Source organism: Dryobates pubescens, chromosome 13 (assembly GCF_014839835.1).
Source record: "Dryobates pubescens isolate bDryPub1 chromosome 13, bDryPub1.pri, whole genome shotgun sequence".
Classification (NCBI taxonomy): domain Eukaryota; kingdom Metazoa; phylum Chordata; class Aves; order Piciformes; family Picidae; genus Dryobates; species Dryobates pubescens.
The window spans coordinates 18,060,791-18,073,210 of record NC_071624.1 but is presented as its reverse complement, the minus strand read 5'-3'; the positions used below and the strand labels follow the sequence as shown (position 1 = coordinate 18,073,210).

At 40.8% G+C, this 12,420-nt stretch overlaps 1 protein-coding gene across 4 annotated transcripts in view; it reads left to right on the top strand.

Moving 5' to 3' along the window:
- The window catches only part of SERPINI1 (serpin family I member 1), a 62,454-nt gene extending 52,346 nt beyond the window's left edge, over positions 1–10,108 (top strand). For all 4 annotated transcript variants that reach the window (XM_054166184.1, XM_054166185.1, XM_054166188.1 and 1 more), the window contains 3 exons: positions 6,356–6,442; positions 7,241–7,330; positions 9,301–10,108. In XM_054166184.1, the coding sequence (XP_054022159.1) occupies positions 6,356–6,442; positions 7,241–7,330; positions 9,301–9,377 (254 nt within the window). In that variant the 3' untranslated portion in view covers positions 9,378–10,108. The remainder of the gene's footprint in view (positions 1–6,355; positions 6,443–7,240; positions 7,331–9,300) is intronic.
- The last annotated feature ends 2,312 nt before the right edge of the window (positions 10,109–12,420 follow it).

Below are 12,420 nucleotides of genomic sequence, written 5' to 3'. Positions count from 1 at the left end.
GTTTTGCCACTTCCACTTTTCCAGTGAAATTGTGGGGAAAAAAACTAGTTAGCAGATGTGAAAGGAATTTGAATAAAGGAAAAATCCTTCTTTAAAGCAACAACGTTTCTCTGAAGAAAAACACCTTCATTTTCTCTGCCACCCCAAAGGAAGCTTTCCAATAAATTCTGGTCTATATATAGCAAAGTATTTACTTGAGGAAAAGTACTAAGGAGAATGGAAAATACACAGAGGAAACAGAGCCACAAAGGCAGAGTTTGGCTTTTATCTAATTTCATGTAAAATTCACTTATATATCAGGGCCTAACTCTGTAGTCAGGAGGTTAGCAGACAGATTGGAACGTGCCCGTGTTACAAAGCATGTGACTAATGGTTTGTTTAAAGCTTTCTCTCTTTGACAGTTGTACTGTACAAAATCAAAATACCACATTTTGCATGACTGGAGGGACTCCTCTGCCTTTTAGAGGGTAACTTGTTTATGAAGTAAAGTAGAGCAGTGTGTAGAGAGAATGCAGGAGTTCTACTGTAACATTCTTGCTGATGAAAGGTTGATGAAAGAGTCTTTCACAAATGGTGAAGAAATAATTTGAAAGTGATGAAGTAATGAACCCCCCACAGTTGATGCTATGAAGATGAAGTTTTAAGTAATTTAAATACAGAATCTGACCTCATTAATGTGATTGTCAGGAGGACAGCTCCAGGTTCTTCCCAGTGATGTCTAGAGAGAGGACAAGGGGCAATGGGTGCAAGCTGGAGCAGAGGAGGCTCCACATGAAGACCTCCCTCTGGAAATATTCAAAACCCACCTGGATGCATTTCTGTGTGATCTGTTCTAGGTGATCCTGCTCTGGCAGAGGGGTTGGACTGGATGAGCTTTTGAGGTTCCTTCCAATCCCTAATATTCTGTGACAAGGATAAACTTTTTCACTGTGAGAGTGGCAGAACACTGGAACAGGCTGCCCAGTGAGGTTGTGGAGTCTCCTCTGGAGACATTCAAAACCCACCTGGATGTGTAGGTGATCCTGCTCTGGCAGGGGGGTTGGACTGGCTGATCTTTTGAGGTCCCTTGCAACCCCTAACGTTCTGGGATTCTATTTCTGATTTTTTCCAATGTAAAACGAGGGGGAGGAGGAAGTTAAAAACAAATGATGCAGAAAAATGTTGAGAACCTGCTTTTACAAAGACCTGAATGCTGCACCCAGTAACAGAGAACTTGGAAGCCAGAATTTTACCTGCACGTCAGTGTCAGCCCTCTAGAAAATTTCTCTTCATGAAACTTTAAATGCTGATAATTGTCTGGACACTTTTAACACAGCCAGTACACATCATACAAGCAATTAAGGAGACTTTTGAGAAATTCTGTTGCACTTACAAATGCTCTTCTCTTGCTTTTGGATTCTTGTCAAGGAAAACCTTCTGTGATTTCCACAATGGCTCTAATCCTGTAATCAGATCCAGGCACAGATTGTTGAGTTCAGTGAAATCACCCATGTGGGTTTAGTGCATATAAGTCAAATTGCAGCATTACAGGCTTGCTTTTCAATATTTAGATCCCCTTTTTTCCACCACTCAATCTGAAAAATGGAAATAGATGAGTCAGCTTTATCTTCCAGGTGTCTGATTGTGACAACCAAAGAGAAAGTATTCATCCAGATGCACATCTTAAATGTTGCTCTTCTTGCAGAAATTAAGTTCTTTGTCAATTAGCACAGGTGAGTAGGAGGAGGTTCTTATTTGGCTGCCTAGTTGCCTGTGTTCTGATTCTTAGTTCCAGTGAAAGACTTTGACAAGTTTTAATTGCATCTCTGATTCCATCAGGTGTTCAAACTAATCTTACAACAACTTCTGGTTGTTTATAACTTACACATAATTTACTTCTGGATTTTATAATTTAGACAATGCATGAACTTGGTGCTTGATTCTTTTAACACCACTTAGGTCTTCCCTTTAGAACTATCTTCAGTGCTCAATTTCTCCTTCTCTTCAAAATGATGATTTTTTTAAAAATTGGTTAATAATGTCTTAAATGGCAATTGATTTTAATCTCAAGGTGACCTGCATAGCAGGGATGTCCTCTTAATTAATTACTTCCACTGTATGTTCAACTCTGCAGCCCCCAACACAAGAGGAGCATGGGTCTATTAGAGCAGGTGCAGAGGAGGCCATGAAGATGATCCAAGGGCTAGAGCACCTCTCTTCTGAAGACAGGCTGAGAGAGTTGGGCTTGTACAGTATGAAGAGAAGGCTCTGGGGAGAACTTAGAGCAGCCTTCCAGTCTTTGAAGTGGGCTCCAGGAGAGCTAGAGAGGGACTTGTTACAAAGACACGGGGTGATGGCAGCCAATTGAAGGAAGCTTGATTTGATTAGATGTTAAAAAGTTGTTCTTCCCTATGAGGGTGGTGAGACACTGGAACAGGTTGCCCAGAGAAGTTGTGGAGGCTCCAAGCCTGGAAGTGTTCAAAGCCAGGTTGGATGGAGCCTTGGGCAACCTGCTCTAGAAGGAGGTGTCCCTGCACATGGCAGGGCAGTTGAAACTAGATGATCTTTAAGGTCCTTTTCAATCCAAACCATTCTATGATTCTCTGATATAAAGTACTTTGAAGAGCTATTTGCTGGACTGATGTTCTTCAAAGACTTGACTGAGGTAGGTATAGTATTTCTGGGACAACCTAAGCTAGAAAAGCCAGTAAACTTGAGTGCTTTTTAAAAAGGAGATGTGCAGAGCAACCAGTTGGCAGCTATGAGTAGGAGTCTGCAAACATATGGAGTGTAATGACAAATGAAGTGTGATGTTAACAGAGTCATGTACATTAGAAGGCAGCATCAGATTACTCCCCCACACTAATGGATATCTAGGCTAGGGTCCTGCAGAAGGCTTAAGCTCTGCCATCAAAGCTCCAAGGGACTTCTCTGAGATGCTAACAATCAAATCATGTTGGTTCTAATAAAAATGCAGATTTAAAGAAGCTGCTAGAGAAGAACAATGTGATAGTAGATATTCAGGTAAGCACCACCTTATCCACAGTGAAAGCCATAAAGGAAAGATGTATAATAGTGACAAAGACCTGTATGATATTGACGCTTTTCAGTCAGTGCTTGGACAGTCACAAAACAAGAGACAAAGAGAAGGCTGCCTGAATACTCAGTGGCAACTTTATCCTTCTATATGAAAATAGATTTGTTCACTTCAGAGAGAGATGACTGAGAGGCATGTGATAGTGACAATAAAAAGAGAAAAGTCTAGACAAAGTAGATTGGGATGTGGAAGTTGCTCTTTTCAGCATCCAAGGACAAAGTTACCAGATGAGGTGAAAGGCAACAAATTGAAACCAAAGAGAAGATATTTCTCTTGGGAGAAACTAAACCACAGAGATCTTCACTGGTTATTCCTTAACCTCATGAGATCAGTAGGATTAAAAAACAACTAAATTGTTTCAGAGCAATCAAAACTATCAGTGCTGCATAAAATGAAGGCATTCTGCAGATTCTGGATGTTTTTGCTTTGTAACTTGTTGTTTTCATGTGTAAGGCTGTTTCTGTCTTGTCCTGAAGCAAGAACAACACTACACTAATTGGCTATACTGCTCTCATCTGCACTGTCCTTTCTTATATTCCTGACAACTTAACAAAATTTAGTTGTTTTTCTTTAATAGTCACATCCTGACTACATTTACAAGTAGACCTACTGTTATGCCTGGTAGTAAACATGGAATACTGTGTCAAATTTTGGGTTTCCCAGTTCAAGAGAAAAAGGGATCTGCTGGAGACAGTCCAACAGAGAGCCATGAAGATGATGAAGGGATTTAAGCATCCCCCTTTATGGAGGGAAACTGAGAGACCTGGGACTGTTTAGTCTTCGGAAGAGGAGAGGGGATCTGGTCAATGTCTATAAATATCTGAGGAGTGGGTGACAAATGACAATGGGGCCAATGGTTTTTTTGGTGGTATGCAGTAATAAGACAAGAAGCAATGGATACAAACTTGATGATTTCACATCACAGTGAGGCGAAACTTCTTTACAGTGAGGGTCACAGAGTGCTGGAACAAGTTGCCCTGAGAGGTTGTGGAGTTCCCTTCTCTAGACTTACAAAATCCACCTGGATGTGTTCCTGTGTGGACTACCCTAGGCGATCCTGCTTTGGCAGGGGAGTTGGACTTGATCTCTGGAGGTCCCTTCCAACCTCTATATGTTCTAGGATTCTACTCTCGGAATGAAGGTCTATAAACCCTTCAGATGGAGACCAGTCTTCTGAGGTGCTAAGTGGTCTGACCATAAATAAACCTTAGGCTAACCACATACACCACCAAACTATGTAAAATGAAGTGTTCAGGATGAAAATCCAGATTATTGCTGTGAATATTGCAGGTCACAGGGGCAGGCTTAAGTGCTGTAATAAAAAAATAACACCCTGTGATTGAAATGAGTGATTAGGCTCAGCTGGCATTTAGTTATTAAGCATAAAAATGTATTGAGGTTTAAGATGAGGAACTCCATTTAGCCAGCGTTTAGTGATCAAGCAGCATTCATACATGGAGGGTGCAAAGCTGTATGTGCGGCTGCTCAGCAGGGCTTTGAAACGGACTCGGGTGAGGATAGCAAAGTACAGCTGCCTGGAAGGGTGAATTTGGGGAACCAACCAAAAACCTTACCAAGAATCCTGCTTTAACTGCCTTGTTTACAAGGGCAGCACGCCCCTAACGTGAGCCATGGACAAGAGGAATTGCTGCTGTGCATGCATCTGTCACCCTTTTTGTCCTGGCTGTCTATTCCTCATCACCCATGTAAATATTCTTGCATATCCAGTGCTTGCTCCAAATCGTTTTGTGAAAACTTGGGTCTTAATGCCTCCATTATGGCATGGAAGCTTTGGGGGATAGCTGTTTACCGCTGCATGGTAGTAGTTAGTTAGTTAGTTGGTGGTTTATTTTTTGCACTTAATGGTTGGAGGTGATGGAAGTGTTGGAATGCAACCGCACTGTGGCTTTAGGTGGCATTCATGTTAGCAGTTAGGGAGACAAAAGACGTGAGAATCTGTGCTTAGTGTTCAAAATAAGAGAATGCTGTATGCCCCACCTTTCAAACTAGCAGATTGGACGCCTTATCCTAGCTTTCAAGGTAAGGCTACTGAGGCTTGGAGCTGAAGCCTGGAATTAGGGCAGCATTTAGCAATCTCGTTTATATTTTGCTGCACACAGTTCCAAAGGGAAAGATTTGGAGCTTTTGTTGGTAAGGTTCAAGTTAAGCAGTTGAACTGAGGAGGTTTACTTCAGTTTGGAGTGTGTGTAGCAGTAATGAGATCTGCTGGGGAGAGACATTTTAAACTGCTGTCTCTTGGGGGTTTGGCTTGCATTAGTATTAGACCTAGTGGCTATTGGTGTGAGAGCCAAGATAAATGGGGAACGATTAGATGAATAGTCCCAAGCTTTCCCTCCTTCATGAGCCTTCAGCGAGAGTTTTAGTGTTGAATGTTTTGTGAGGGATCAGGAATGCAGAATGGTACAGCTGTCTCACTGGGGTGGTTAGGTTAGTTTTTCATGTTCGTGTATTTCCCCATTGAGAAAGCTTTTATTCCTTTCTTAACTGCCGGTTGTGCTGTCGTCACTGTGGATTTTATGCAGGTGCAATGAATGTGTATCTCATCCTTGTTATATCTTACTGATGAAACTTAGTCAAATGGATTAAATGTCACTTGTCTTGCTTCCTGCAAGGTCCTGAGTGTTCCAATAGCTCTGATCATTTAGCCACTGAAGAAGAGTAATGAAACCTCCACTGACTTAAGCAGGAGTAGGCTTTGACCGTTATTAAAATACTGACAAATAAGGATGGAAAGCAAACAAGACTGAAAGGAAACAGTTCCATGGTGATATTTCCAATAAATATTTATCTTCAGCTTCTTTTAAGTGTAGTGACAAGAAGGAAAAAAAGCCCACTTCATTTTCCTGGAGGAAGTCTATATTGTACCTAATGCAGAAAGAAAATTCTTTCTATATAAATATTTGCCATCTAATGTCATAACCCTGATTTCCCAATGGTTTCCACTCTTGTGTTCAAGGGCAGTCATTTGATTCTCTCTGGTGTGCTGATGCTCTAGGCAGTGCCAAGCTATTTTAATATCCATAGTATAAGAGAACACTACAAATTTAAGTGAGGTAAATAGTGCTATTAAAGGTATTGGCAGGAGGAATTTTAATGCAACTGCTATGCACAAAGCTCTTACCCTTCCCTACTTGGTACAGAAGGTGGATAATAATGTTGGGGGGGGGGTTGGGGGTTGGCAATGTTTGGGGTTTGTTTTTTAAAATGCTTCAATCTTACTGTTGAGACACTTGAAATGTGTTTCCTTTTCCTCTCCAGATAACAAGGAACTTTACCTTGCAAAGGCGTTTCACAAGGCATTTCTAGAAGTTAATGAGGAAGGATCAGAAGCTGCTGCTGCCTCAGGTACCTGTCTGAAAAGCAGGAGTAAATCAACTGTCTGGGCACTCTCTGTTAATTAATTTTTTAAAACTGACTTGCTGTGTAGCCAGGAAAGCTAAACAGCATGTAGCATGAAGACCCAGAATAGCAAGGATTGTGCTTTTCAGAAGAGAGTTCTGGAATTGAAAAGTGTTTTCATTACAGGCATGCATGAGTCTTTGTTAACAGTGCAGGAAGATGTAAGAATAAATGAATCACTGGGAAGTAATACTGATCACCTAGAGAAAGCCGTTCATTTCCAAGTAAAAATAACAAAGAGCCCAATTCTGCCCGATTCCCAGTTAATTTTACTTTCAACCTCTGCATTATTTAAAGGCTCCAGCTAAAAGCAGCAAGATCAGCCCATTTAGTTGTTGCATATTCCATAGTTATTAAAGGTTACCTTTCACTACCAACTCCAGGCTTGGAGCTGTTTTAAGACAGGTCAGCAGGGCTGTCTAATGTAATGCATTTTCTTTCTACAAGTGAGCGGGAGTCGTAACTCCTCTAGAGGTTCTGGATCTTAAAATATATAAGCTGCTCCCTCAGCCTGAGATGTTGTGCCACTCTCCATTGTTCATCATTGTTAAAGCACAAACAGGCCCTGCAATTATTCTGTAGGGCTCCTTTATGTTCGTTTTTTTTATCCTGTTTCTTGGCGACGCTTAGTGCGGAGAGTGTGGGACTTCAGTGTCTGCTCATGAGCTTCACAAGTGTCTGTCATGAAGAGCAAGAGAATGTGCAGTGATATTTAACAAGTTGCCTGTGTTTTCTTTCCTCCAGGAATGATTGCCATTAGCAGAATGGCAGTGCTGTATCCACAGGTTATAGTCGACCATCCCTTTTTCTTTTTGGTCAGGAACAGAAGAACAGGTGAGGATATTGCAGATCCTGCCATGTGTTTCACAGTACCTCAGCAAGGACACAAAAGAAAAACGCATATTTTGACCAAGGAACTGGCCCTTGTGTTGTGAATTTTTCTTAACCTATTTTAAAATACCTACTGTTGAGTGACTCACCTTTCCTGTGTCCCCTTAAAATGTTTTTCCAAGTAAGACAGTAAAATATCTGACATAATCCTGAAAAAGATTCACAATTAAGTGATTAAAAACCCCAGGGAAGAAAAATTAATCATTTTTCTTCAGAGAACACAGTGTTACTGCCCTGAATACCCATAATCATTGAATTCTCTAAGAGCTTGGCTGAAGTGAGACCAGTGAGATACGTTCCTGGTACCTAATGATTTGCATAATGGACAGATATTACAGCAATGAATAATTCTGTTGTGCTCTCGAAGTGTTCTGTGGCAGGCAAGGGATGAGAACAGCACTTACTAGCCAAATGGACAATGATTAACTAATTCCTTAGTTTTTTATTTGTAATTTAATGATGTGGATGTGCCTGGATAACAGAATGTTACTGTGTAGCCACAGACTGCCCTATAGGTGTGTGTTGTGGTATCTTACATGTTGTACAAACAAACTCTAGTAGGTTCAGTTTGGTAGTTTGGTTTTTTTTCTGTATTTGAGAACCTTGTTGGTAGATACCAATGTTTATTTAACCATTTAGATTGCAACAATGCTTACAGTCTAGCTACGGAGGGTCTTTTGTGTGGAAGACATGATGGCCACTCTAAGGGAGTTTTTAACCAAAACTAAGTGGAATATTCTTGCTGTTGTAGAGGTACAGAATCATAGAATTGTCAGGGTTAGAAGGGACCTCAAGTATCATCTAGTTCCAACCCCCCTTCCATGGGCAGGGACACCTCACACTAGATCAGGCCTTCAAAACCTCCAGGAATGAGGCTTCCACCACCTCCCTGGGCAACCTGTTCCAGTGTCTCACCACCCCTCATGGTGAAGAACTTCCGAACATCCAATCTGTATAGTTAGGCAAAAATGTCTCTAGAGTAGGGTATCTGCCTTTTCCCCTACTCAGTACAAAAAAAATCTCCCCCAAAAGAAGTTTAATTAGAACAGAGTAGAGCTTGGTAGCTTTAGGGCAGTTCTTAATGTTGCACTTAGAAAGAAATTGCCAACAACTATAGTTAAACATTGAAAGCTTGTCACTGGTATGGAAATCTAAGGGTGGGAAACTTTGGAAACAAAGCTGTGATGGTTACCCTTCTGCTCAAAAATACCTCAAGTGCTCATGATTGATGACTGTATTTAAACAGGTTAGACGGAAATGTATGAAGTGGGAAAGATGTAAATGGTGATTAAGTAGTGTAGTGGAGCAGTCTTCATAGAGAGAATTCCTTATTGTGTGTTGTATGCTTCAGCATGGCGTAAACCTGTGAACTCCAAGTGTCTGTCTGTCCATAATTCTTAATTGATTGGTGTGCAGCTTCTGGGGCTCACTTTTAATTCTGAGCAATGTTATCTAGCAGCTGTGAGGCGTGTGAGGGGTCAGAAGTGACCATGAAAGTTACTCTGATTAGCTGTTCACACTTCAGTAAAGGTTAGCTGCCACCTTGGGAGTCCCCAGCCTAGAAACCAGTACTTTGTCATAGCCATTTGACATCGGTGGCAATACATCATGGGCCTTCAGCACAACCATAGAAATGAAAGGGAAGCTTCCTGGTGATTTCTGGTGGATTTTCAGTCAAGCCTTCAGAATAAGCAGAGGAGCACCGAAATTCACCTCTGAATACAAAGAGATCCTTTTCTCTAGGGCTAGTGATCCATTGCCTTTCATGGCTACCCAGTTCTGAGGTGTGGGTCCTTAAGGAGATTGTGCACCACACTCTCTGGAACTTACTCTGTGTTCATTATCTTCTAGCTTCAAGTTGTTCTGCTTCTGACATCTTTCTTTCCCGTCCTCCCTTCCCACTTTCTCCACAGGTACTGTGTTATTCATGGGAAGGGTAATGCACCCTGAAGCAATGAATACAAGTGGCCACGACTTTGAAGAGCTTTAACTGCCACCAGCTACCAAAAAGAGGAGATAAGCACATAAAGTTTGAAGTTAATATATTTAAGGTTTGCTGTGTTTCCCTCCCCCAAGACACTGTTAAAAAGGCTTTCAGATCTAACTGTGTGCAAGTCAGTTTCCAGAGGAAAGCTTCCAGTATTAAAGTAATGGTTCTGTTTCTGTCATTGTGATTGCTGTGTCCTTAAAATAAATTTGTGTACATGTCAACAGCTGTTCCTTGTTCCAGTGGATTGTAAAGCAAAAAAGCTGCAGATCCATTATTTGTAATTTTTACAGTCCAAAGCCTGTCTTGATCAATGAGACAGGAGCGGAATGTGTGCAGCTCTGAATAATGCAAGCAGCAAACCTTGATGATAATTTATAGAGCTGAAGAGCTACATCTGGATAATGTGATCTCTTCCTGTTCCTGTAAAAGTAGTAAACAGACTGCAGTATGCTGTCTCATCAAAGTTAATGGAACCAATTAAGCCGAGTGGATTTTAATCTATAACTGTGGTAGACTTTGTATGAACTCTCCCACCTATGGTTCTGAAATGTTGCTTTTTCTCTGAGTGCTCCTGCATGTGACTCTGCAATTCACCTTCCCTTACTGTTGATGCCAATAAAATCTGATCGCATGTGTGTTTTGAGACTAGTCAGTGTAGAGTAGCTTTGTATGTGACTGAAGTAAAACAGTTGAATAGTAATGTCATTCTGTGCACATGTTCTTTCTCCCCACCCCCCACCCCCACCCCCTTCCCCACCTCACCCCCTCCAGGAGCTGTTCTACTTACACCTAAGCGTTGTGGTATCTCGCTTCAGGGATCTAGAATGATCTTTCTCAAAGTAACAAAAAAACCCCAAACCCAACCAAACACTTTCATTTTAAATGTCAAAAAAAGATCTGTTCATAAATAAATGTCTAAAAAAAACCCCAACATAATCCTTTTTATTCCCTAATTTTTGGTTGGTGTTTTTTTTTTAATCAAGCGTAAACTGAGAGGAGAATGTCACATACCACAAGTAAATATTAGCAAGGGAATTAGTTGCTGTTTCCACTTCCAAGAGGAGGAGAAGTACCAGTTGTCACCAAAGAGGCCTATAATTATTTCCTCCCTCATTGTGCAAAATACAAAAGGAATAGAAGTTATTTAAAAGGTAAGAGAAAAGGAAAGGGGAGGGGCCTCTCTGAAACAGATCATAAATAAAAACTTCTGGCTAATAAGTGGGTTTCTTCTCAATCAATAGGAGTTTTGTCTTTTGAATTCTATGAGAGCAAATGTGTATTAGCTGAACTTGTAATTATAAGCTTCTCTGGCATGCAGTCACCCCAGAACCGCACTGATACTGCTCACAAAGTTACTGTTGCAGGGAGCGCTTCCCAAATTTGATGCATTGGTCACATTTGTGTTCTGCTGCTGGTGCAAATCATGCAGGGTTAAACTGTGAACTGATGGATGTTCTCCATGGAGACTGGTTATGCTCTCTCAGAGAAAGGGCAGTTGAACATGTTTCTAGCCCTGCCTCCTTGAACTGTTTAGTTCTGTTGTACAGAAGACAAATGGAGCTCCTTAGTCTATTGCTCTTGCTTATTACCCTTAGTGTATTACAGTCTGGATTTGGTGAGACAGATTTTGTACTTAAATTTAACAAAAGCTATTTCAGTTCTCTATAGCTAAAAATGTTATACTTGGAAATGGGGGGGGGGGGGGGGGGGGGAGGAAAGTGCTTCTAAGAAGGACCAGGAGCTAATTTTAGCAAAGCATAGAACTAGTCTAATAAAATCACAGCTCATTTGACATGGAGTTACACAAGGATTGGTTCTTCATTTTTAAATGATTCTATGAACATCATCTAATGTCTGTAAAATTGGCCCCTATGCTAAGGATCTCTGAGGGGAGCTTGATTTTTAAGTTATTACATTTATTTATTTTTTTCCCCCAGGCTAATTTTTGAGGTATTCACTCTGATTTGAAAAAAAATAATGAGCATGAGAAATCAGATGACAACCCTCAATCATGTTTATTTTCAGCCTTCCTGAAGCTCCTTCTTAACCAATTCTGTGTTTTCTTTGCTTTAGTTTCTTGAAGCATAAATGCTTCTTTACCAAGGGAAGGACTTGAGATAGACTGGAAGTAGAGATGTGGAATTATGAAAGGACAGCTGCCAGTCAGAGGTATTTATGGAGATTATCAAGCAAGTGCACTTCTCTAGCAGGTAGACTGAGCGTAGGTAAAAGTGGAATGATGCAGACACACACATTCCAAATCTGATTCTGAGAATTGCCTAAGTGGGCATAGAGGAAGACCAGCAGAAATAGAAATGCAAGCATTGATTATTAAACATGATACTGTCCTAGTCCTTAACAGGTGCAAAATCCCCCCTTCATGTTGCTTGAACCTTGAGAATTACCTGGTTTGCGACAACAGGAATGAATTTATCACCAAATTATGCAAAGGTGTTAGTTGCAGACCACAGTGAGGACAGAACTCAAACAAGACTGGTTTTCAGTATTGATAGCTGGGCTATCATTACCAATTTCCTGAGCTATATGAATTTTATTCCATTGTGGTTTTTAGCCTGGGTTTTGTGTAATGCTCCTTTCAAAGATGCTATTGCTTTGGGATTTTTCTTGAGACTGAGTTTTCTGTTTGGATTTATTTTTGTTCTGTTTTATTTTTGGTGAGGGGAATTTGTCACTGGTGGCTCACATGTTGAGTTTGGGTAAATAATCTCAATGAAAAACCCAAATATTTTGCAATTGTATTTTGTGTTGGAGGCCATACCAGGAAATAAACTCCTGGAGATTCTATAGCTCTGCAGTGTGAGTGACCCATGATGTGACACTGTCTACTGGCATGCAGGTGGAGTTTAAGCAGGAGGTGCAGTTGCCTAATGCTGTTGTCCCTTCTCTTCCTTGTGTACTTGTACTGGAGTCCAGATGGAAATGCTTTTCAGAGCTGCAGTTGAAAGAGTATTTTTTTCCTTCTTAATCCTGTTAACAGTACTTCTACTGGAAACTCTGAACTAAGAATATCCCACTTGTGCCT